Genomic DNA, 24,939 nt, shown 5'->3' on the forward strand with positions numbered 1-24,939 from the left:
GCTTTGGGCAAGATGGGGACGAGCCCTTTATAGGCCCAGGAAGACCGGGTCACGTGACCCACCCTCTCATCAAGAGGCCAGTCCATGAGCGGCAGGTGGGCCGCCTGGAGGGGCTGCAGGTGCAGGCTCTAATCAGAGAACAAAGGCTCCCTGTTCGCCCACACCCCCCCCCACCCCCCACCTCAGAGGCCGGAGTCCGGACTGCCTCGGGTCGGAGGGGCTCCGGGGATGAGAGATGGATGATCTGGGGGATGAGAGAAGCTGAAAGTCCTGGCTCTCCTGCGAGGAAGAGGCCGGCTTTGTTGGTTGAGCTAATCCCTCAGCAAGATCTCAATGATTCTTCTCATATGGGCTGGGAATTGGATGCCTCTCTCCTGTAGGGATTTTCTCCTAAGCTATGGAGCAGGGCCGATGGGGCTGTGTCCGGAGCCGGGTTTGGTCTCAGATTACCTGTGGGCCATGGAGGTCCCTGCTCAGTCTGGGCTCCTGGTCCACCGTATGGGGACAGCCTCATTAGGATGGAGAGTGAGGTGAGCCAGGCACAGTGTGGGGGCGGCAGTGGGCTCGTTCCCCAAGTGCCTCTCTCCTCTCCTCTCCTTCCTTTCCCTCCCCTCCTCTCCTCTCCTTTCCCTTGGAATGCTTCCTTCCCCAAGTTTAAAGAGAGGAGATGCACAGGTAGGAGCATGCATCCCAGTCAGTGTGCTTGCGGAGTCCGGCCCTGCACCCCCACGGCAGGTGCAGCCTCAGCTCCAGCTCAGACGGACGAACGGTGACCTCCGGGCTGAGGCTGTGAACCTGAGCTGTTCGGTCGGTCGGTCTGCCGCCTCCTGGGGACCCGGGGCTCACCCAGCAGCCACACTGGGGAGAGTGGAGCCTTTCCAGCCCCCTGGATGGTTTCTTGAAGAATTCCCTGTCCCCCACCCTCACCGCTCCCGACACTGCGGGCCCAATGGGCTTCACCTTTCCTTCTCTGTGGTGGAGCAGGTGGAAGTACAGGTGCTGCAGGTCAGACAGAGGGAGGGCCGCCGCTGAGAGAGCTCCCAGCCTCTCACCACAGGAAGCCATAGCCCAGAGCATGAGCACACACCGGCAGGCACTGCACACACCCAGGAACCCACACAGGGACTGAGAAGCACCCAGCCCTCCTGCTCCCCCCCAACACCCCCATCTCCTGCTCCCTCTTCCCCACCCCTCCTCCCTCTCCTCTCTCAGCTCACTTGGCTCTTCTTTGGGGCAGGAATGAAACACACAGAAAAGCACCCGCGCCTTCTTCTCCAGGAAGAACCCCGTTTAATGATGTCACACTTGCACCTGCCAAGTCTCCTTCCACAGAGAACCACGACCGCCCTGTCTGGTTTACCTCATCAGTGGCAGCTGGTGGCCGCACACACACACACACACACACACACACACACACACAGCACTGCTCTGGCATCCCCCAATCAGAAGGCATTCCGCTCGGGGCGGGGCAGCTCCCCCTTAAACTCTGGGAGACCCAGGGCTCCGGGCTCAGAATGAATGGCTGCAAAGCATCATGGAAGTTCCCGGAGCAGAGTGACCCGGTTTCTGTGACCTGGGGCAGCAGGAGGGCTGGCGGGACTGCATCCACCTTGAGGCTTCTGACGGGCCCTCCCCCTTCCGTGTTTTCCCCGGATTCCCGGGAGAGAAAGCAAAGCTGCTTCCACCAAGGACGCTTCCGATGAGCTGATGATCTGTCAGAATCATCAGGTCTGGCCCTGCTGAGGCACTAGGGGTGAGCTAATGAAATGCTTGGCCAGTACAGCGGGCTAATTTATAAACTGTCGATTGTGTATGGCCCTCCAATGAGGCAACCCACATCCGAGCGGCCCCGGACAGGAAAAGGTTCCCACCGCTGGTCCAGCTGAGGCCGGGGTTAATCCTGACAATGTAGCCCACGTGGGCCAGGGGTGGGGGGGCGGGATGTGGCTGGGTGATGGTCAGGTCCCACTGTCCTCTCAGGGCCTCACACAGACTTGCAGATGTGCTCCAGGCATCTTTGTTTTAAGGCTGAAAAGGAAAAGAAGAGGGAGCTCAGGTGCCGAGAAGGAGATGCCATCGGCGCTGAGGGCACCGGCTCTCCCAGGGGCAGTGTGTGCCAGGGCCTGGCAGGGAGCTGCCGGACACACCCCCTTCCCCTGTGCAATTAGAAGAAACGCGGACAAGACCCCCGACTCATTAGCAGCAAAGCTGAGTCGCAAGCGGCTCTCTGTCCAGTGATGTTTCTCTAACGCCCGGCTGGACCTGCACTTCTCCCCATTTTGCATAAAACTAATCTGAACGCATTCCTGTGCTGACCCGTAAATGTCATGTTGTTTGTGTACCGCTCTTAGTGTGACGAGGACAAAAGAAGAGCTATCTCTATAAATAAAAGGCTAAGTGTCTGTCCGCCCAACTGGTAGCTATGACGCACACTGACCACCAGGGGCAGGCGCTGCCATGACACGCACTGGCCATTTAAAAATAAAAGGCACCACGGACCTGACGCCGACAAACCAACACTTGGCTTCCCCCAAGTGGGACACAGGCCTCGCCACCACCCCGGAGAGAGAGAGACCACTAAATCACAGCCAACGCTGCTGCCAAGACCCCATGGCGCAAAATGCAACCCACAACCCAGCCCAGCCCAGAAACGGTGGGAGCCGGGTAATGACATCACATAGCAGCACCTGACTTCCTCTCCCTAGCAACTAGCCTCCTTCAGCCCAGGAACAGGACTTGCTTTATCGCCAGGTGCAAACATTTTACACTTTAACCAAATGTCTGTGAAGTGTTTTCATATGCCTCATCTCATTTGATCCTCACAGAAGTCCTGGAGTAGGTAGATAGGAGACTCAGTAAAATCCTATTTTCACTAGCAAGACAGGAATAGTGATATTAAAATATTTCTTCTAATTAATTTCCTTTCCATGTGCCCGAATCTGCACACCTGGACATAGTTCAATTATAAGTAGTTGGCAAGATTTCCCAGTTCTACCTGCGCCAGGGAAAGGGATTTCTCCTTTCACTATTGAGCCCCTCACGTGCCACTCCCAAGGCTTGGGTTTTGTGCTGCAGAAAACAGGTGATGATAGAAAGAAAAGCCCTGGCTGTGTTGCTCAGTAGTTAGAGCGCCAGTCCACACCCTGAAGGTCCACATCCTCAGCCCCGGTCAGGGTGCATGAGGGAGGCAAACAATCGATATGTCTCTCTCACGTCGATGTTTCTCCCTCCTTCCCACTCTCTCTAAAAAACCAAAGGGAAAAGTACCCTCAGGTGAGGATTAACAAGGGGAGGGGGGAGGAAGTGGGGAGATGGATTTGCAGGAGAAACAAGGGAATGTGTTGAGAAGGAAGAACGTATTGAGGCAAAAGGAAATGAAAATAAACAGAGGAGGCGCCGGACACAAAGGGGGAGCCAGGAAGCTTGGTTTTAGGGGAGCTGCTGAGTGGTAGGTGGACAATAGGCTTGGATGAGGCTTTGAGATGGTAGCTGGTAGGAAGTGAGAGAAAACAGGGGGTGGAGGGCAAACAAATAAGAGTGTTGTCATGGTTCCTTTATCCATGTGGTTCCTTAAGAGCCACAAGGAAGGGCTGGGTGGCTGAACGGGTTTTGTTTCCTAATGAGCACCTGGCTCACACTGCGTTTCGGTAGGAAGGCGTTTTTCACAGAGGTCCATAGGGTTCTGTGGTTTTGGAAAGCCTGAGTCCCCTGACCAGACGGTGCTGTTAGAGGCACAACGGAACGGCCAGGAGCTGGCTGGAGCACCAGGCAGGTGAGATCGGCGCTTCTGTCGGCAGGAACAGGAGACAAGACAAAGCTGACGCCTGGCACACTGAGAGCAAATGGGGCTTCATTGCCATCGGGAGGAGGAGAGAGGACCATCACCCCACTTCCAGCCACAGCGGTGCCTCTTTTGCTTGAATGACTTGTGTACATTTGCTTTGGTCGGGACTGTGGAGGTATCTGTGGGGCTTGTCTTCTGTCTGATATTTTCCTGTGTCTGCACTTTTAGCTTCTTGGGGCTCGGGAAGAATGAAGTCGCACACAGAAAGCAGCCGTGCCTGATCTGCCTGACTCCTGCTTTTTTGCTTTTATAACACCTATTGCAAATACCTAACTGTTAGGTGCAGAGGAATCAGTAACATCCTAGACCAAGCATGTCAAACTCGCGGCCCATGGGCCACATGCCTCCTTTATTTGGACCATGTTAGCATCTGAGTGTGACTTGCTTGTCCGGGACTCTGTCTAGAATAGCAATGACCAGGTGAGTTCCCGGGCCCCTGCTGAGGCAGGAAATGCACTCAGAGCGCCAGGCCCTGCCCCCGATGCCTTTCTCCCCGATGCTTTTGGCCCGGTTGGGTACTCACTGTGCGAGTGGGACAGCCTCTTCGCCTTCTGGCAGATGTGGGTCGCATTCTTCAGGAACCAGGAATAGTACTCAAGACAGGACCTGGAAGTTTAAATCGGAGCTGAGACCAATCACTATCACTTGTGGCCGTTAGGAGACAACCGGGATTTTAAAGAATTCATAATGGCCCAGGCCAGTGTCTCAGTGGTTAGAGCGTTGGCCTGCACCAAAGGGTTGTGGGTTCCATTTGCAATCAAGGGCATGAACTGGGTTTCAGGTTTGATCCGCAGCCCTGGTCAGAGCACATGCAGGAAGCAACCAATCAATGTCTCTCTCTCACAACAATATTTCTCTCTCTCTCTCTCTCTCTCTCTCTCTCTCTCTCTCTCTCTGTTTCTCTGTTTATCTCTCCCCCACCCTCCCTCCCTTCTGCTCTCTCTAAAACTATCAATGGAAAAAATATCCTTGGGTGAGGACTATTAAAAAAAAGTCATAATGGACAATTATCCAAAGCAAGGAAGCCCTTCTCCATCTCTACAGGGTGTGCGAGGAGAGGTACAGAATGAGCAGGAGAGCACTTATGTGTTGGCCTCAGAAAGACTTATTTTTAGGCCTAGCATCACTACCTAGTATGATGTGTGATTTCAGGCTGATTCCTTCATCCTCTGGCCTTAGCTTTTTCATCTGTAAATGAAAGGCAATAACAGAACCTGCACTTGTGGGGATTTGCCAAGGTCCTGACCAGGGCCAGGCTGTCTCAGGTGCTCAGTGCACAGTAAGTGCTGATCTATTCTGTGTGTGCGATGGAGCAGTGCTGTTACAGTCCATGCGGGAGGCCCTGCTCCTGGCTGGGGTCTGCACATCGCTTCAGCGGGCGGAGGGGAAGCAGCACGAATGGCCCTGTGGGAAGAAGGGGTGCAGGGGGCTATGTGACTCGCTCTCTGCAGGACTCTGGGAACCCACTTCCCTTCCAGCCCTCAGCTGAGGAGGGTGGACTCAGCATTCCCTGGTTTCTCTTCCATCTCCATCACCTGTGACTCCAGCACACGCTGGGGAGCAACTCCTCAAGCCAGTTAGCCATAAAGACGGCCCCGGTCCTATCACCCTCAGTTTAAAACGGAGGAAACCGAGGCCCAGAGACAAATGGATTTGCCCAGGACACAGTGCTTTCAGTGGTAGGGCTGGACTTGAACTCACGGCACCCACTCCGCGCCGAACACACTGCCGTTCCACTGGGCAGGAAGAACGGGAGAGCCAGCCCAGCTGGGAGGCACAGGACCCAGCTGTTGCAGAGGGAATCATTGCTGGGAATCAGGACAAAGCGCTTAGAAGAAACCAACAGGGAAGTCTTGTTTAAAGTGGAAATAAAGGGGAGAAAACCCTTGGCTTCTCCATCCTACTGTGCGCCAATCTCCTGCCCGTATCTTCCATCGAATGCATTTACAGGAAGACGGCTGGAAAGGCATTCTGGGAAATGGGAAATGTGCCAGTCGGCCTCCTCTGCCAGTCCTCCTGCCCCGATAAAGCAACAAACAGACTGTCAAACTACAGCGGGGAGGGGAGGGAGATCTGGGGGAGATAAGAGATCAACCGAAAGACTTGCATGCATATAAGCATAACCAATGGATGCAAAACTCTGGGGAGAGAGGGCATGTATGGGAATGGGGGGGCTATGGTAAGATTTGTACACATATAATATTATACCTTAATAAAAAAATGAAAAAATAATAATAATAAAGTGATATGCTAAAAAAAAAAAATCACACACACACACGGCAGAGAAAGAGCAGAGAAGATCTGAGGGTGGCGTGGAATGATGACCTCCACCAGGGTACTTTGCTGTGAGCGTGTGGCCTCAGACATCTCCAAACCTCGGTCAACAACCTTGACGTGTCAAGCCTGGTCCACAGCTGGCGTGGCCCCTGGGCACTTGGTTGCCACAGCGACAATGTATCAAGGAGGCAAGTGCTGAGGCTCCAACTTGGCAGGAGAGCGGATGAGGGAACGAGGCACAGCCAACCCCAGGTGTCCCTCCTCAGCCACCGAGTCAGCTGCCCGGCCTGTTCAGGAGCATTCAACATCCTCCAGCCGCTCCCCTGGCTCTCACCACAGCCTGGCAGCACAGGCAAGAATGCTACTGTCCTTCGCCGGGGATGGAATGCCTCCACCGTGAGGGCTGACACCCGCAGGCCTGTGCATCTTTTTTTTTTTTTTTTTAAATACATTTTTATTGATTTTTTACAGAGAGGAAGAGAGAGGGGTAGAGAGTTAGAAACATCGATGAGAGAGAATCATTGACCAGCTGCCTCTTGCACACCCCCTACAGGGGCTATGCCCACAACCAAGGTACATGCCCTTGACCGGAATCGAACCCGGGACCTTTCAATCCGCAGGCTGATGCTCTATCCACTGAGCCAAACCGGTTTCGGCTGGCCTGTGCATCTTGCTTACTGCCCTCTCTGGGTGCAGGAAACAGCCACACTCATGAAGGGATCCAAGCCCAGGGCAGGAAGGGGTGATGGGAAAAGGCTGCAACCCTGACCGGGAGGCTCAGAGCCTGGATCACGGAGCCTGGAAGAGCTGAAGCGTAGAACGAGTAGACTTTGAAAGTTGCATTAAAGACCTGGTAGACTGACCCCAGACCGGGAGCAGAACTACCCTGTTTCCCCGAAAATAAGACAGTGTCTTATATTAATTTTTGCTCCCTAAGATGCGCTGGATCTTATTTTCAGGGGCTGTCTTATTTTTCCATGCGCTAGGTCTTATTTTCGGGGAAACACGGTAGTTATCTGCACTGTTTGGCTCCGGGTTTCCAGCCAAGAATAAATCCCAGAAGACAGGACAGGACACCAGTGTCCCCGGGCAGGAGAGTGGCCATGCCTAGACCTTCTTAATAGAAAGCGGGGTCTGCCTTCTAATTTTCTTGGGTCAACCTTCTCATTTGCAAAGGACGGCTAGGGGTTTATGGAAGACCTGTAATTTAGATGGACAGGCCCTCTGGTTATTACCTTCTAGCAAATTTCACCAGGCGGAGGCACTGGGTTTAAGGACCAAAGTCCTCTGACATTCCATAAGGTAGGACATAGTTCAATTCAACTCGACTCCCCTCGATTGCACTTGGCTCAGCTACTAGTATATTTATTATGTCAGGCTCTGCACGGGGCTCTGGGGGCCAGAAATGGATAAGGTTCCATCCTGGCTCTTGAGAAGGTGACAAACCTAGCAAAGAACTCACTGGGGAGTTCACTCCTTGAGGCGCCCCTGTCGCCTGTCTGTCGTCCACGCCTGCAGAGAAGTCATGGGGAATAGGACGCACATAAATGCTGGCCCAGCAGCCTCTGGCCCCGGTTACCTCATGGCCTCCGTCCGGGGATCCCTCCTCGGGCTCGCGCAGAGGCACTGCTGGAAAAACCCGCACAGCTCCATCAGGCAGGGGGTGAACTTGTGGGCGGCCCCGGGGAGGGGCCCCGCTGTCACAGGCCCGTCTCTGAGGACCTGCTGAGGACACCCTGGAAGACACAACCCCAGACCAGTCAAGTCAACAAGAATGTCCACAGGGGCTCCCTTTGTGAGACTCTGAGCTCCATGGCGGTGGCCCTGCCCTGACCTCCGGCGGCTGAGACAGACAGGGAAGCCTGGCATCCTTCCCCGTTGCCCGTAAAGCTGCTGCGACAGATCTGAGGGGTCGGAGGGCTGGAGGAGGACAAGGGGGATCCAGCTCCTGGAGGGGACCGGACATGGTTCTCCTGAGAAGTAAACGTTCCACGGGATCTCAGACAGTGAACGGGCTGGGGAATGAGCTAGATCTGGGCTCAACACAGAGTCACCGTTTCCTAGGAAGGACTCGCTGACAGTGGTTAATGAAGATAAAATGACCTGCCCTGCAGAGCCACTGCAGAGAGAGAGGGAGAATAGGCATAACCCAGTGCCTGGCACACAGGAGGAGCGCAATGCATACTTAACCAGGGGAAGAATGAGTGGATGACCTTTGTGAATGGGCAGAATCACATACTGGAAAATGCCAGATCCCTGTTAGTTTATACTTAGACTAGAGACCCGGTGCACGAAATCCGTGCATGGGTAGGGTCCCTAGGCCTGGCCTGTGACCAGGGCCAATCAGGTTTCCCCGCCTCCCAGCCTCCCTGCCTCCTCCTTCCCTTCCCTTGCTCCCTCAGCTCCTGCCGCCGCTGCTGGCCACCCATCATGTTCCGTGCTGCCCCCTGGGGGTCAGCGCACATCAATCAAACTCCCGAGGGGACGATTTACATATTACCCTTTTATTATATAGGATTTCTCATTAGATGGATGGAGGATAGATAGATGATAGAGCTATATAAGTAACTACAGGTATGTAGGTATAGGTCAAATAAAGCAATAGCTATAGATACAGGTAGAACTAGAAGGCAGGGTTATTTGCAAAAGATGGTCATGCTGGGAAAATCGAAGGCAGCAGGAAAAGAGGAAGGCGAATGAGGAGCTGGACTGACTCCATGAGAGAGGCCACGGGCAGGACTCTGCAGGAGCTGAGCATGCTGGGAGGACAGGACAGGCGGCTGTCACTCAGTCACAGGGTCTCCAGGAGCCAGAGCCAACCCCACCGCAGGTAACGGCGAAGATGTAGACACAGCCAGCTTGTGTTCTCAAAGCTGCCCCCCCCCTCACCCCCACCTGCCCCGCTGGCGTGTTTCTGTGGAAGCCCAGAAGGGAGGGTGCCATTTCCTGCCAGCACAATCCCGTCTTTGTGTGTAAGTCCGTCCACGGCAGGCTGAGAGCGGGGTCTGGGCAGATCGGGGTGATATGAAATGGAGACTGTGCAGGCGCCCGCGTTTAATAAAGCCTCGCTGACACACAGAGGGGCATCAGGAAACCAGACTAGAAAGGCCCCTGGGCGGGGAGGGGCCCGGGGCTCAGGCCGCTCTGAGGGACTCACTTCGGATCCATTCCTCCTGCACGGAAACCGCTCAACAGAAAGGAGGGGGGTCACCCCAAAGCGGGGGACCTGCAGCACAGACCCCAGAAACCGAAGCCGAGCCTCTGACCAGACACCCCCCCCCCCCCAAAACCTCCCCGGAGGCTGTCCTCGCCAGGAAGTTCACGAGGAGGAAGCGTGCAGGGCAGGGTGTCCTTGCCAACAGAGAAAGGTCAGTGCGTCCAGAACATGGGGTGGAATTTCGGAGTCATCCTGTCCTCCTTCCCCTCTAACATCAGCCCGTTAGGACAAGGCCCACTCGCCACGTGCACGGTGTTCACTCAGTAACAGTGGCTGAGTACCTCCACCCCCCCACCACCCGGAGCCCTCAGTGCAGAGCCACTTCCACACACGTCATCTCGCTCCAGACAAAGCCTCACCCCAAACCAACAAGAGCGATGAGAGAGACAAGTGCTGGGACGTACTGGAGACGTGAACTCGGTGGGGTCCCGGGGCCAGCTCCTCTCCAGCGGGGAATGGCCACAGATGATCATCTGCAAGGAGCAAGCATGGCCTCACCATTCCATACCCAGACCATCACAGCTCCTGAAGGGTTAACCCACACCCAGAGCATCACAGCTCCTGAGGGGTAAAGAGATCTCAGGACCCATGGGGAAACTGGGACCAAGGAGGAGGAGGTGACTAACCCAGGCTCACGGGAGAAAGTAGCTCACAGCAAGGCTGAGCGCCCCCTGAGGAACCAATAAGTCCAACAGCCAGCTCTGCCTACCTCCCCACCCCGGCCCCGGGCCTGCCCGAAGCCGTTCCTCCCTGTGGTTTGGGGCTCTCACCTGTGTGTGGGTACCGGGGGGCCGGGGCCTTGGTTGGACTGGAAGTCTGTGTGCCGGGGGTGGGTGTTCCTGGGTGAGAGGGGAGACAGGTGAGCCTGCACGGCCCAGGAGGCCTGGCTGGGAGCAGGGGCCCCCGGCCGCCCGTCCTGCCCTGGGCATCCAATGTTGGTTACCCCGCCAGGTGCCAGGCAGGGCACTGAGGATGCAGCAATGAGTAAAACACAGCCCAGCTGGCGTGGCTCAGTGGTTGAACCTGGGTCTAGGAACCAGGAGGTCATGGCTCGATTCCCAATCAGGGCACGTGCCCGGGTTGTGGGCTCGATTCCCAGTGTGGGGCGTGCGGGAGGCAGCCGATCCATGATTTTCATCGTTGATGTTTCTCTCTCTTCCTCTCCCTTCCTCTCTGAAATCAATAATATATATTTTAAAAAGAGGGGGAATTGGGGGAGAACATCTTCGCTTACCCGAGGCCGGGCTGGTCCGGGAAGGGCTGCCGCGTGTCCCGGCAGGAGGCTCCCAAAGGCTCCCCGTGGTCCCCGTGGTCCCTGTGGTCCCCGTGGTCCCAGTGACCTTGGCCTCTGCCGGCGATGTTGCTGCGGAGGAGCGCGCTTCCCAGCGCGGCCCTCCAGGGCTGTCCTCGCCGGGGGTCGGAGCCCGGGGCGCAGGCTGTGTGGATGCCCAGGCCAGCCCGCCGTCTGTCACCCACGGAGTGCCGGCCGCCCTCCTGGTCGCTGTGCAAGCCACAGGGACAGGCCATTGCTGTGCTGGAGCACTTTGGTTTGGGTATAAAATTGCTAAGACACCGAAATGTCATCTCAGGGTAAACGCACAGCGCCTGCATAATCTAGATACTCTAGGGCACATGTGTCAAACACAAGGCCCGCGGGCCAAATCCAGCCCGCCAGGCCTTGCAATGTGGCCAGCACCGCGCTGTCATCACTGCACTCCGCTGTCAGTTTATGACTGTTCAGTAAACCATTCGGCCCGCGATTTAGGCTGGATTTTAGATTTTGGCCCCTTCTCTGATTGAGTTCGACACCCCTACTAGGGACTTAAACACGACCAGGAACTGGACCAAACTAAAGGTTAATTTCCCAACTCCCCACATAAAAACACCCCCCAGCCCGGGCACTCTTGACATTATTCCCAACCATGTGTCATAGCGGAAAGGGGCTGGGGCTGAGGTGAGGGCACCCAGGGGTGAGCTCTGCTCCTGCTGTACCATCTGGGGCAAGTTACTGGATGGCATTTAATTTTGTCATTGAAATGGAGATCACAGTGACACCGATAGTGTCAGAGGATGGTGATGGAGACACGTCTTCCCTGGCGGGTCTTGTGAGTAACTGCTAGCGATCCGCACGTGTTCATTCCCATGGTGGGAATTAAAACTCTTTTTTTTTTTTTTTCAAGTTTCACAAAAACAAATCCCCTTGGAAGGTTTTAAATCTCAAAGCTGAGAACAGTTGCCGTCTTCAAAATATCCAGATCTCTTAGCCAGAACACGGTATGGTGCTTTGTTGATTTAAATTTGCCTTTTAAAAAACACGCCCACGAAAGCTGTGTAGCTTTGTGTACACAAAGCCAGCACTTCTGGTGAGGAGCCCGGCAAGGAATGCTAGCGTTCCTCTGGCCTCTAGCAATCGCCCTGTAACGTTCTGTGTCTCATGATGCCCGCTACTGTACTAAGGACCTTTCTAGTTCATAAGTTGAGTCATTTTCCCGTCCTTGTTTTCCTGCTGCCTGACTCTTTCTCCCCCCTCTCCCCCACCCCCATTCGAGACCCTATTGGATTTGCCACCTTATTAGTCCGGGGCTGTTGCCACCTCTCTGGACAGTAGCTGCCTCTAACGATAATATCTTCCCCACAGAGATGGTGGGGAAGGAGAACGCTCTTGGCCCACCACCGGCAGTGGCTTTGCATGCTGGCACCGTCATTAACATATTCTTGGCATCATGATGCATCCAGCTGTGCGTTAACCTCCCCCCGCCATGCACTGCCGAGTGCATTTCACCACTTCGTGTGAATCCCAGGAGAGATTCAGCTAAATGCTCTGCTGAAATATAAATGCCTTTTTGCTCAACGTATTTCAGGTCTGCAAGAGATTCCCATTGGGGAGTGCTGGGTGAAGGTTTCTAGGAACTCTCCGTACTGGATTCACTGGAGGGTGGAACAGGCAGGAGAAAGGGTGAGAAATCTTACCTGAGCCTGGGAGGGTGGGAGAGACGCTGCCCGGTTTGGCTGTGGCCGTGGCCGTGGCCGTGGCCTTGGCGAGGAGCTCAGAAAGCCTGACTGTGGTCACCGCCTGCTCTCGCTCCGAAGGCTCAGGCACCTCGGCCCAGGGAGAGGAGCTCAGAGCGGGCACGCTGGTGCCCCGGGCTGTGCGTGGAGGGCTTGTCCGTGGCGGTGTCTGCTGGCCTGTGGGTGTGAGCTTCGAAGCCGCGGCTGTCCCCCTGGGGGCTGTAATATTTGTGTCATTTTGGACGAAAGGTCATTATCACACAGCACATGTTTAGAACACAGAGACCAAACCTGACTCGGACCAGCACCACGCGTCACCGAGAAGACTGTTTCTCCATGAATGACGAATTAATCTAAAACATCAGCCTCTGCTAAAGCCATGGAAAGCAGCACAGCGAACAGAAGGCAAAGCTGTCAGAAACCCAGCGCGAGGCGATAGGGAGCGGAGAGGACTGTGGCAAACAGGAGGAAGGCGGCCCTCCTAGCGGGGGATGAGGGAGGCAGCTACTCAGCACCAGCTGCTTGTTGCACGAGTGAGGGGAAAGATCCAGGTTGCTAGATCTTTTGCAAAAATTAAAATGGCAACACCCTCCTTTCCAATCCAGGATAGCGAAATAAAACCCTGCGGGCAGCATTCCGTCTTCCGTTTGCCCAGAGGGAGCCTGGTCCTGAGATTCTAGAGCCGGCGTTCGAGCGGTTTCCACCCACCCGGAGCAGCGGCCAGGCTGCTGGTGAAGGTGTAAGTGATGACCGGAGATTTCTCCGCCAGCTCCCAGAAGTCCGAAAGGTTCCGTCCTGCAAAGACCCCACCGACAGGGTCCATCAGGGCCCGCCTGTTGGGGGCTGTGGCTACGTCTCAGCTCAGAGGACTCGTCCAAGGGGGCTCACCTGCCTTCCCCGTCATCACGCAGATGAAGATGCAGTCGGATGCGTTGGTCTGGCTCACTGCAAGACAACCAACGCACCTGCGCCTGAGCAACAGCTCTGGCTGCAGCGCCTTCGGCTGAAACGAGATGAAGCTGGACATGCCCAGCGCCTGGGCTGTGGGAACTGGGGCCGTGTCTTCACTCTGAAGGCGGCCCTGCTCATCTGGGGGGCTCTGGGTGTGCCGTGCAAGACAATGAAATGGCTACGGGCACAGCCTCTGGGGTCAGCTCCCCAATTATAACTCAACCCTGAACAAAGGCAAACTGCTTGACCTCTCCAGGACTCAGTTTTCCCACCTTTAAAACGGTGAACATTCTCACCAAAACCGGTTTGGCTCAGTGGTAGAGCATCAGTCTGCGGACTGAAAGATCCCGGGTTCGATTCCGGTCAAGGGCATGTACCTGGGTTGCAGGCACATCCCCAGTGGGAGGTGTGCAGGAGGCAGCTGGTCAATGTTTCTCTCTCATTGACGTTTCTAGCTCTCTATCTCTCTCCCTTCCTCTCTGTAAAAAAATTAATAAAATATATTTTTTTAAAAAGAAAGAAACTGTAAACTTTAAAAAAATAAATAAATAAAATGAACATTCTCATTCCACAGTCCCTTATTTGCAATTTGCAAGTCCCCAAACCTCTGTACAATGGGAGGATCAAACCATCCTGCTGACGAGCCCATGTGTTGAGCTGCTAGCTAAATCTGTGCTTTGCGAAGTGGGTCCCCAGGGGAATTGCCCGGAGGTATATGACGCCACCTTATGAATGAGCCATGTCTTTCTCAGCTGCATGGTAGACATGGGCTTTGGCTCCATATAGATCTCAATCTGAATCCTGAATAACCTTGAGCAAAATAGTCAGCCTCTCTGAACCTCAGTTTTCTCATCTTTGAAATGGGAGCACAGCTGTCCGACAGAAGCTGTTTCCTTGGATCTGCCTAGACTTCCCCCAACTTTGAGCCTTGGATTCGTCCTCCAATGTCCTGAGCCAGATGGAACCTTCAGGTGCTGGTGGTTGAAAGGGGACACACTGTCTAAATTAAACTCATTAATTAAGCAGTACTTAGTCCCACTAACGTTCCTGGCAGCCTGGCCTATGGCAGGGGCTGGGGCAGGGGTTGGGGTGTCCACTGGGTTTGATTACACTCCGTGGCAGATGCCAAATCTCAAACTTGCCAAGCATTTTCAAGATGAACACACCTGAGAGGATAGAGGTGGACTTAAAAATCTCTGTCAGGTAGCTGGTGGAATTCCCAATGATGTCCACCAGGAGGGCTGTGAAATCTGCAAGACAGATTGAGGAGGTTTAGGTTTCTGAGGGGAAAGTACTTTATATTTGGATGTTTCAGAGTCAATTTTACAAGTTTGATTCAGTTCAGTGACTTGAAGAATATTAACAATCACAGAAATGCCACTCGTTATTTTAAAAAGTCTTAATTTCAGGCAGGCAGAAAACTTTTTGGACCCACCATTATAAATCCTCTTTCTCCTCTATTGCCCTCTTCCCCCAAATCCTTGTCTGCCGACCCCAAAGAGCTGTGCAAGGCCACATTGTTGAGTAATGGTTTTTCTGATTTGTTTTCCCCCTTATCCTATAAACTTCTTCATGATCTGCAATACCTTTCCTGTCTCACCCCACAATTTCCCACCTGACAGGATATTGGCCTGATAGTTTGAGCAGTAGGTAGTCCTGCCCACCTGATAGGTCATTGGTCCGATTCAGTAGATAATCCCACCCACCTGACAGGTCATTGGTCCGATTGCTTAAGCAGTAGCTAGTCCCGCCCACCTGAAAGGTCTGATTAGATAGTCACACCCACCTGACAGGTCATTGGTCTGATTATTTAAGCAGTAGGTAGTCCCACCCACCTGACAGGTCATTGGTCCGATTGCTTAAGCAATAGCAGTACCGCGTGGGGAACTTGGCCTGGTCCACCATCTTCAGGTTGGAAACTGTGAAGAGAAAGTCCACACGGCGGTCCTGACACCGCCTGGCCCTGCGGGCGCCCCGCTCTTTATCATGGCCACCACGAGGCACTCACTGTTGTACACAGCCACGGACAGCTTGTGGAAGGCGAAGGAGCTGTAGGACGTGATGCTGAGCAAGGAGAAGAACTTCCTGCTATCTGCCAACGACATGGGAATACAGAAAGACACACGCCTACTGACCAAAACAAACAACAACAGATTCGCACACCGGTAATAGAAATTAAGAATGCAGCGAACACATAATAAAGTAACTTAAAAAATAAAATAAAAGTGTAAAAATACACGTCACTTGGCTGTATTTTCTGTGCTCAGTAAATAATTGTTGAATGACTGGTCCTGGATCTAGGACAATTCTCTCTCGAGGCAGTCATAACCGGAAACTACGCACCTGTGGCGTGTGGGACAGGCCTGCTCTAACGTGCTGGCAACCCTCCCTCACTGGAGTGTTTCTTTCTTTCTTTTATTTATTAATATATTTTATTGATTTTTTACAGAGAGGGAGGGAGAGGAATAGAGAGTCAGAAACATCGATGAGAGAGAAACATCGATCCGCTGCCTCCTGCACACTGGGGATGTGCCCGCAACCAAGGTACATGCCCTTGACCGAAATCAAACCTGGGACCCTTCAGACCGCAGGCCGATGCTCTATCCACTGAGCTAAACCAGCTAGGGCCCTCACTGGGGTGTTTCCCTCCCGTCCCGAGTTAGCCAGGGCAACACAGCCTCACGCTGAGCAAGGGGAGCTGGCACACGTGTGTGCCCAGGTCACAGAGTCCAGCGGTGAAGCTGGTCCGAGGCCAAGACCAGCCTGGATGGTGCTTTTAAGCAAAACTTACATTTTTGTTGTTGTTGTTAAATGTATTTTTATTGCTTTCAGAGAGGAAGGGAGAGGGAGATGGAAACAATCAATAATGAGAGAGAATCATTCATCAGCTGCCTCCTGCACGTCCCCCACTGGGGATGAAACCCGCAACCCAGGAATGTGCCCTGACCAGGAATCGAACCGTGATAGGTTGATGCTCAACCACTGAGCCACGCTAGTTGGGCCAGAAAAGCTTACCTTTTAAGGCTCTGCTCAGCATGTCGTTCACCAGCTCCGTCAGGTTCAGGGCGGACAAGTCCACCGCCCTCGCAGGCAGCTCTGCAAGAGAAGAGCTTCCTCACCGCTCACCTTCAGGCGCCTCCTCTTCGGGGGAACGGGAGCCCCCCCGACCCCAGCCTCTCGCTGCCCAAGGGGCCTGGAGGCCTGCACTCCGGGGCCCTCAGGCCGGTGACCGTGAGGCCGATCCCAAGTCGCTGCTGGAGACTCTGGCCTCCTGGGGCCACAAAGGGCCTTGACAGGCACCTTTCACAGAACAGGCGGGCAATTCTGATGGAGATGCCGGGACCCATCTGCCCCGCCCTCTACTCAGTGGGGAGACGAGGCTCAGAGAGGGAGAGAAACCTGCCCAAATGTGCACACTGAGCCCCCGGAAGGAAGGGGTCAGGACCTACTTCCTAGAGCTGGGAGCCTGGGGTTTTTACAGTATTAGGCCACTTGCCCACAGGGCAGTTTGTGGCAGCCGAGAAGTACAGGTCAAGGGAAATTCTGCAAAGCCAAGGCATCAGTCATTCTTGGATCATTCAACAAACACTCCCCGGCGTGGGGGCTAATGGGCGAAGGAAAAGGAGTGGATCTCCAGCTCCCTGTAACGCAGGTGGGAGGAGGGAGAGTCAGGTGCACGGCAGGTGAGGAGCATCAAACAGGGAGCGATGTGGCCGTGGGCGCCTCTATCAGAGCACCCAGCCTGGTCTAGGGCAGTGGTCGGCAAACTCATTCGTCAAATACCAACAGCACAGCGATTGAAATTTCTTTGGAGAGCCACATGTTTTAAACTTAAACTTCTTCTAACGCCACTTCTTCAAGACAGACTCGCCCAGGCCGTGGTATTTTGTGGAGGAGCCACACTCAAGGGGCCAAAGAGCCGCATGTGGCTCGCGAGCCACAGTTTGCCGACCACGGGCCTAGGGGCTGGAGAAGGCCCCCAAGCATGGAAGTGAGGAAAGCCGAGATGTGAAAGGCCATTGCCTGGGGTGAGATGCCATTCACTCATTTGGCATTTGTCACTCATTCAGCATTTGTCACTCATATGGCATTTGTCACTCAGCATTTGTCACTCATTCAGCATTTGTCACTCATTTGGCATTTGTCACTCATACGCATTTCCTCTTCTAGTCGCAGTGATGACTTTCCACGGCGCCTTCCGGTGGAGAAAGTGCCTACGCCCATTCCAGAGCTGGAAAGGCTGAGGCCCAGAGAAGCTGAGGCCTTGTGTGTTCCCGAGCTACCGTGTCACAGCCGGGATCCGGGCCCCGTTACCTGTCGCAGCCAGGAGAGCCCGGGCCTTTTCCTTCTCGGCGTCCTCATTCCCGGACCCTGCAATGCGAGCGTTCAGGACTCAGATGGCCGGGCGGGAGCACAGCCTCACACAGTTTGTAACATCCTGCAAGCACCCTGTCCAGCACTCCCTAGAGGGGGAGGGCGCCGAGGCCCCTGACAAAGGGGAGTGCTGTTCCTGATGGCCACGGCTGGCTGGTGGCCCTGCCTCCCCAGCCCTGACTCAAACATGTCTGTAGTGTTGGAATGCATTCACCATCCTGCCCAGACACCAAAAGAGAAAAAAGGAAAAAAAAAGGCAAAGAAATATGGACTTATTTCAAAGGCGACGGCGGCGGCGTATTACAATGCCTCCCATTATGACATCTTCCATCGCTCATAGAACTTCAGTCTCTGTGGGTTTAATGAGATCACGGGGACCCAGGAGTCCCCTGAGCCATAAAGCAATGAGCAACTCATAGAAACCGTGCCTATGACTGTCAGAGCGTGGGACAGAGACACAATCCCCATTTTACAGATGGAGAAGCTGAGGCTCAGAGAAGCCAAGGCATTTGCCGCAGACCGAGTGCGCTGGGAGAAGCACCTGCCCATTTACCTGTCGTCAGCGGGAAGGCTGGGACCGTTTCCTTCTTGGCTTCTCCTTTCACAGCAGCCACTAAAACAAAAAAGAGTTTTCATCAGGAAAATTATCACCCAGACATGACCTCAGAGAGAACGAACCCAAAATGCTCCTGTGAAAGGCGAGAACACTCTGATCTGGACCGGGGAAGCAGCTTGCTGACAATCCCACATGCCGTTTGTTCGTTCTGTCGCTCAGTCATCACATATTTATCTAATCGCTAGGATAGCGCTAAAGATTGGTGATGTTACCCAGCACCTGGGCTTGCGTGGGCATTGTGCCTGTCAGGTGCCAAGGTCGTCTGATGATAAGTGGATACAGACTCCACCCCTTATGGATCTTAAACTCGGGTGGGAAGGCGGACATCAGACTCCGGATATTACTGTGAACCATGAGGCTTATACTGGAGCCTGATGTGATCTCAGTGACAGGCGCATCCCCTGGGAGGTGGCATCAGCTAGCCCTGAGGCGGAAGAGGACGCCAGTGGGTTAACTGGCGGAGGGGCTGCTCCGTGTCCAGCTAGCAGCTGCCCAGCGTCAGAGATGCACAGGAGAGTGACTTCAAAGACGTGAAAGAGGCCAACAGGGATGGGACTCAGGGAATGAGGAAGGAGGTGGGGGGTTGCAGGAAGTAGCCAAGGCGTGGGGGGCAGTCATGTCCATCAGGTAAAGGACGTGAGCAGTGGGCGTAACTATTTGGAGGGGACGGAAATGAAGGAGGAGCATGAGATTTATGAGATCAGGCGGGCGGGTGAGTGCAGAATGCATCGTGGAGAGACCAGGAGAAGCCGGGAGCTGATTTGGAGGCCCAGGACGGAAGAGACGATGCTCGGGCCGGAGCGGGAACAGTGACAGGGAAGATAATTCTGTGGCATAAGTGGCACTCGCTTGCAAAAAGCCAGGGAACAAAACCAGGGGTGGGGTCCTTTCTATTGCCATTTTGGCCAAACGTGTTGAGGATTCTGACCTGAAATGCTGGCGGCTGCCAGCCTGTAAAGCACAAGGAATACCGATGCTCAGCACCCAGACCAGACGCTTCCTGACCTCCGCCCGGACCCACCTGTGTTCCAGAGGCACAGGACGCAGGCCAGGCCCACGCGCAGCCTCTGGGGGGCGCCGCGCTCCCGGAGGCCCGGCATGCTGGGGTGCTCTGGACGGGCTGCCTGGGGGTAAGCAGGCAGGGGGGAAAGCTGCTGGCACACCGTCCACGCTGGTTCAGACCGTCCTTGAGAACATCGCCCGGGAGTCACTAGAAACACATTCTGAAAAGGCTCTTTATAGTTAGGATAGGGGAGGGTATGCTGGGTAACAAATGAACTCCACAGACTCACTGGCTGCATTCGATAACAAAAGTTCATTTCCTATTTGTGGTCCGTAGTCGTTGCAGACTGGGGAGAGACTGTGCTCCACGTGGTGTCTCAGGGACCCTGGCTGCCGGAGGCTCCAGGGTCTTGTAATTCTCCCTCTGGCCCTTGCGGCCGCCGTAGCCATTGATTTATTGTGCAGTGGAGAGGACGGAGCCGGAAGACTGTGTACCATCTCTCTCTCTCTCTCTCTCTCCTTTTTAAAAAATATTTTTAAATTGATTTCAGAGAGGAAGGGAGAGGGAGAGAGAGACAGAAACATCAATGATGAGAGAACCATTGATCAGCTGCCTCTTACATGCCCCCAACTGGGGATTGAGCCCAGGACCAGGGCATGTGCCCTTGACCAGAATGGAACCCGGGACTCGTCAGTCCGCAGGCCAACTCTCTATCCACTGAGCCCCGCCGACCGGGCCGGTGTACCAACTCTGAAATGCTCTGGCGGGCAGTGGCACACTCACTTCTATTTCTGGCCCACACCAGAATTGCTCATGCGGCCCCGCGTAACGGAAGGAGATCCGGGCACAGAAGGGGGATTGGTGTCTGGTCCATGGTTTCCTGGCTGTTTAGATGGGTCTTCCCTCCACATGCAGCATCGTAGCTGCCTCGGACATGTTAGACACACAAGCGTGTGTGCGTGCTCAGCTTCCTTGCCTTCGCCGCAGCTCTGTGTCCCCGCGGTCCTCCTGGGACTTGCTGTGCAGACTCAGCATCAGCGTGACAGGGAACGTGGCAGAGCTGAGACTAATACGAATAATGGTGACAATTTGCTGAGCGCTGTCTGGGTGCCAGACACCACACCGAATGCTGTCTGACGCATCTCATCGCTGAACAGCCACAGAATCCCCGTGTGTCAGGATTCATGCAATTCTCACTTAGCACCCAGCCTGCTCAGCCGTGATTTGAAAAGAGCAGGCACCTGCCATCGCTGGAGAATGACACAGATCTGGAAGGCAAACTGGGGGGAGGGGGTGGGGGAAGGAAAGTGCAGAGGAAGTGGGGTTGAGGAAAGCGACTTAGGAAAGGAGCATCTTCATGGCAGGCTAAGAACATCTTTGAAGAAGTTCTGCTATTCACCGGGATGGACCCACCTTGGGAACTTTGCAGAAAGATCCTAATAAGCACTTAAGTTGCTTTTTAATGAGTGGTAGATAAGGACTGGTGTCTCGTCCGGATGCCACACTGGCCTTCACTTTTAGGCATCCTCTCTTATTTCCTTCTCCCCTCCCCACCCCTTCGTCTTACCATTTTACCTTTTCGATCACCCTCTGCGAGAGACAAGAGATTCCGATGACATCAGGGAAGAACCCAGAGACAGATGGGAAGCCCCCTGGTTACAGGGCTCCTACGTGGGACACGTGGGATTTGAACCGAGGCCCCTCAGATGCTGAAGTCTGTGTCCTTTCCACCACATTTCACTCTATTCCCCGCCCATCGAAGCGCCATCTTGATGGCCAGGAATGGGTCTGACATTGAGGAAAACAGACTTATTATTGCAAAGCCTTTTGATGGCTGGACGGAGCTAGGCATTCAGTCACACTCCCCGAAGAAGGGCTGCGAAGTGCTGTTGTGACCAAGGAGCCAAGAATTGGCCCCAAAATCCTATGAAATGAATTCACAGTAGGTCCCTGTTTGGGGGGGAGGGGGGCAACAGCCTGGAGCTTCACGTTGTGTTACTTCCGTTCACAAGGGTGGCCGTCAGCCACAGTTACGTTAGCCGCCGAGGACCCCGCCCTCCTCCCCACACGGTGCAGCCCAGGGAAGGTGCCTGTCAGACAGACTCCTCACAAAGCCCAGCGGAGAGGGGACTCGAACCCAGGTCCTATCTTCTTTGGGCCGCACGGGGAGAACTACTGCTCTCAGTGCACGACTCTGGACCATTCATGCAGCCGCCTTCAGCCTAAGAATCAGCTCCTTCCTCCCTTGGGGGACCCAGGGGATCCGGGGTGCCAGACCACTGGCCCAGGGTCCTTCCACAGGCGAGCGGCAGCCCAGACTGCACACTCAGGCCTGGCAGACAGCACTGAAGGGTGAGGTTCTGAGGCAGCATAGGAAGAAATGCCTTGCTGTGTGGATTGGGGAAACTGAGGCAGGTGGCTGAACAGACTGGCCGAGCAATTTACAGCCAGATCCGGCCGGTCACCTCCCTGGAGCTAACATCTAGGCCTCAGCTGTAGTTCAGCCCCGGGCCCAGAAAAGCAGCCCATCCAGGAGAGCGGGGCCAGGGCCAGCTGCAATGACTAATGACCGCCCTGGCACCGACCAATCAGCGGAGGACACGACCCTGAAAGGGCACACCTGGAATATTCTGCCGCCATCCCCACCCTTAAAAGCCCCGGACAGAGGCCCCAGCACCGTCCCTCTCCCCTCCCCTGCCCCGCAGGCTGCAAATCCTAACCTGTAAGGGGCCCCAGGAGACTTGCAACCAGGAGAGCAATGGGCTCCTCCCTTGAACCTGCCTCCAAGGCCCCCTTTTCTCTGACGGCCAGAGAGCCAGAGCAGCTGGGCCTGGGTCCTCGGGTGGCTCCTTCTATCCTGGCCCTTTGCTGTCTCGCCGCGCCCAGCTTTCATAAACAGACTCCCCAACCGCCTGGATTCCTGCTGTGCGGAGGTCTTTCCCGCCCCAGGCAGACCCGGCGGGGCCAGCCCCTCTTCCAGCAACAGTTCTGCTTCTCAAAGACAGTGGATGCGGAAACGAGGTGGAGAGTCTAACTAACGCTGGTTGGCCATCGGATGTGCCAGGGACTTTCCACGTGGCCTCCCACTGGCCCCCGAGGCAGCCCTACTTGGTTGTGGTTATCCTTATTTTATTTTTAAAAATGTTTTTATTGACTTTAGAGAGAAATGGGGAGAGAAAGAGAGAGAGAGAGAAAGAGAAGAGAAGAGGAGAGAGAGAGAGAGAGAGAGAGAGAGAGAGAGAGAGAGAGAGAGAGAGAGAGAGAAACATCAATGATGAGAGAGAATCGTGGATCGGCTGCCTCCTGCACGCCCCACACTGGGGATCAAGCCCACAACCCAGGCAGGTACCCTGCCTGGAAATTGAACTGTGACCTCCTGGGTCATAGGTTGACCCTCAACCACTGAGCCACGCCGGCCGGGCTGACTACCCTTATTTTCTAGTTTGAGGAAACTAAGGCTCAGACGAGTGTCACGTGGATACTGGGTGACAGAGACGCCCAGATCTCCTGCTCATCTTTCAGCATCCGGGAGCCCAGAGTTGGGGTCGGTGGCAGATGCATTCTCCACTGGCTCCAGGCTTGGGGGAGGAGAGGGAGCTGGGGGGCTTTGGAGCATCCACAGTGTATGACTTACCTGTCTCCTGAGCGGATCAGCAGCTTCAAAGGGTTTCAGCAGCCAGAGAGATTAGCGGCTCAGGCAGAGCTGAGGGCTTATATGAGTTCTTAGTGAAAGATGCAGGAGGCGGGGTGGGGAAAGCCTTGATAATTTTGCTTTAAGTCCTGGGGGATGAAGGGGGCGGGGGGAGAATGTAATAATAGTCCGACCAAGAACTCAGGGAGGTGAAACAGGATCAACTTCATTGGAGAAAAATGCGGTGCTGGGGGCTGAATGGAATCGTGAGCAGAACGACAAAGCTGCGATTCAGCGTGGGCTGAGAACGCGCTCCCCACGGTAATTACGGGAACTGGAGGAGCAGGCAGGGGCTCTGAGCGATGAGTTCCCCTTCCTGTCCGAAGGTCTGGGAGCCAAGCGGCCCCTGGCGTGAGGGCGGAGGCAGCGCTGGTCCTTTTGGGCAGGTGCCCGGAGCAGGGGCGGCGAGCCTGGATCCCGCTGCCTGTGTTCATGGCTCCAATGGGTGTAGGTGGAAAAGATAGAAAGAACAGCACCGTGTGACACGCAAAAATGATCTGAAATTCCAGTTCCAATGCTTACAAATAAAGTTTTATTGGCACCTTGCCACACCCATTCTTGTGTGTTCTCCGAGACTGTTTGTGCTACCACAGCCCAGTTGAGTAGTTGGGACAGACACCCCATGGCCCACAAAGCCCAAGATACTGACTCTGGCCCTTTACAGAAAATATGCCAGCCCTGGGCCTAGAAGAGCCTGCACAGTCAGATTCCTTCTGCTCATACCACCCAAGTTCAAGGTTGGTCTTTCTTGTCTGGGCTTCTGAAATTCTTGCTAACTTGTCACCTTATATCAGCCATAGAGATCTTTTTATTTTTTTAATATAGTTTTATTGATTTCAGAGAGGAAGGAAGAGGGAGAGAGAGATAGAAACATCAATGATGGGACAGAATCACTGATCAGTTGCCTCCATCTCTCCTCCCCCTCTTCCCCCCTGCACTGGGGATTGAGGCCAAAACCTGGGCATGTGCCCTGACCGAGAATCGAACCATGACTCCTGGTTCATAGGCCCACACTCCGCCACTGAGCCACGCCGGCCAGGTGAGATCTCTTAACCCACTGTGTTAGGTGTAACTTCTCCCATTGTAATCAATGACTGTCTAAAGTTGACAAGTTAGACGACCATCGCCCCAGTCTAGTTGGAGAATATTTTTGCCACCCGGTGGGATCTCTGTGGCCATTTACAGCCAGTCCTTCCACCTCCCCCCCACCCTCCTCACCCCCCACCCTCAATTCCCAGCCTCAAGCAACCATCTGGTTTTCACCTGCATGGGTTTGTCGGTGACAATGCCTGCTCCTGCCCCGCCCCCTTCAGGGTCTCAACACAAAAGTCAGAGAACCCAGTTCGCTAAGGTCAGATCTTGTCACCCCTCTGCGCTAGGCCTCGCGGTAACTTCCTGTCTGACTCGGTCAAAGCAAATGTCCTTGTTTTTTTGTTTTTGTTTTGTTTTTGTAATGTTCCAGAGGCCTTTCGGGACCTGTGCTGGCCCTCCTCTAATTGTGTCTCTTCCTCCTCCCCTCGCTGCTGACCCCCCTGGCCTGGGGCTGAGCTGCCCGGGGCCAGGAGGCACACTGCTGGGCACGCTTCCATATGGAGGTGCAGGCAGGGCACAGGACAATGGGGTCGTTCCTCAGGGGAGACACCTTACCCGTCTTCTGGGGAAGCCACTGGGTCCCAGGTCTCCTGGATGCGCAGCCTCATTGTCGGGATGGACATTATTGGGAACAGTAACTGCCCCAGGGGCATCTGGGACTGGAGGCTGTGAATGGGCTTGTGCCGATGGGAAGGGATTTTCTCAGGGATATAACTGTTAGGCTCTTTCTCTGCCTGTCTTACGGAGGGGGTGTGGGCGGGGGAGTGTGGTTGGGGGAGGAATAAAGGGTTGGGGAGTAGATGCTCTGCTCATCACTGCAAAGGCAGCCCCGGGCTTAGTGATGACAGATGTGCGCCCTGGAGCT

The 24,939-nt window shown here is 54.6% G+C and overlaps 1 protein-coding gene across 1 annotated transcript; it reads right to left on the reverse strand.

Moving 5' to 3' along the window:
- Nucleotides 1-1,740: 1,740 nt before the first annotated feature.
- On the reverse strand, nt 1,741-24,682 carry HHLA1 (HHLA1 neighbor of OC90; the record flags this gene model as incomplete). The annotated part of the gene is made up of 16 exons (XM_084864292.1): nt 1,741-2,028; nt 4,368-4,450; nt 7,701-7,857; nt 9,743-9,811; nt 12,309-12,485; nt 13,035-13,142; nt 13,236-13,292; nt 14,465-14,548; nt 15,134-15,217; nt 15,307-15,390; nt 16,314-16,394; nt 17,613-17,669; nt 18,226-18,285; nt 19,310-19,412; nt 22,926-22,932; nt 24,630-24,682. 16 exons carry the CDS (start codon nt 24,680-24,682, stop codon nt 1,985-1,987), a joined length of 1,308 nt encoding a protein of 435 aa, XP_084720418.1. The 3' UTR covers nt 1,741-1,984.
- Between the last annotated feature and the right edge of the window lie 257 nt (nt 24,683-24,939).

This window comes from Pipistrellus hanaki, assembly GCF_964339955.1.
Source record: "Pipistrellus hanaki genome assembly, chromosome: 17".
NCBI classification, from domain to species: Eukaryota; Metazoa; Chordata; class Mammalia; order Chiroptera; family Vespertilionidae; genus Pipistrellus; species Pipistrellus hanaki.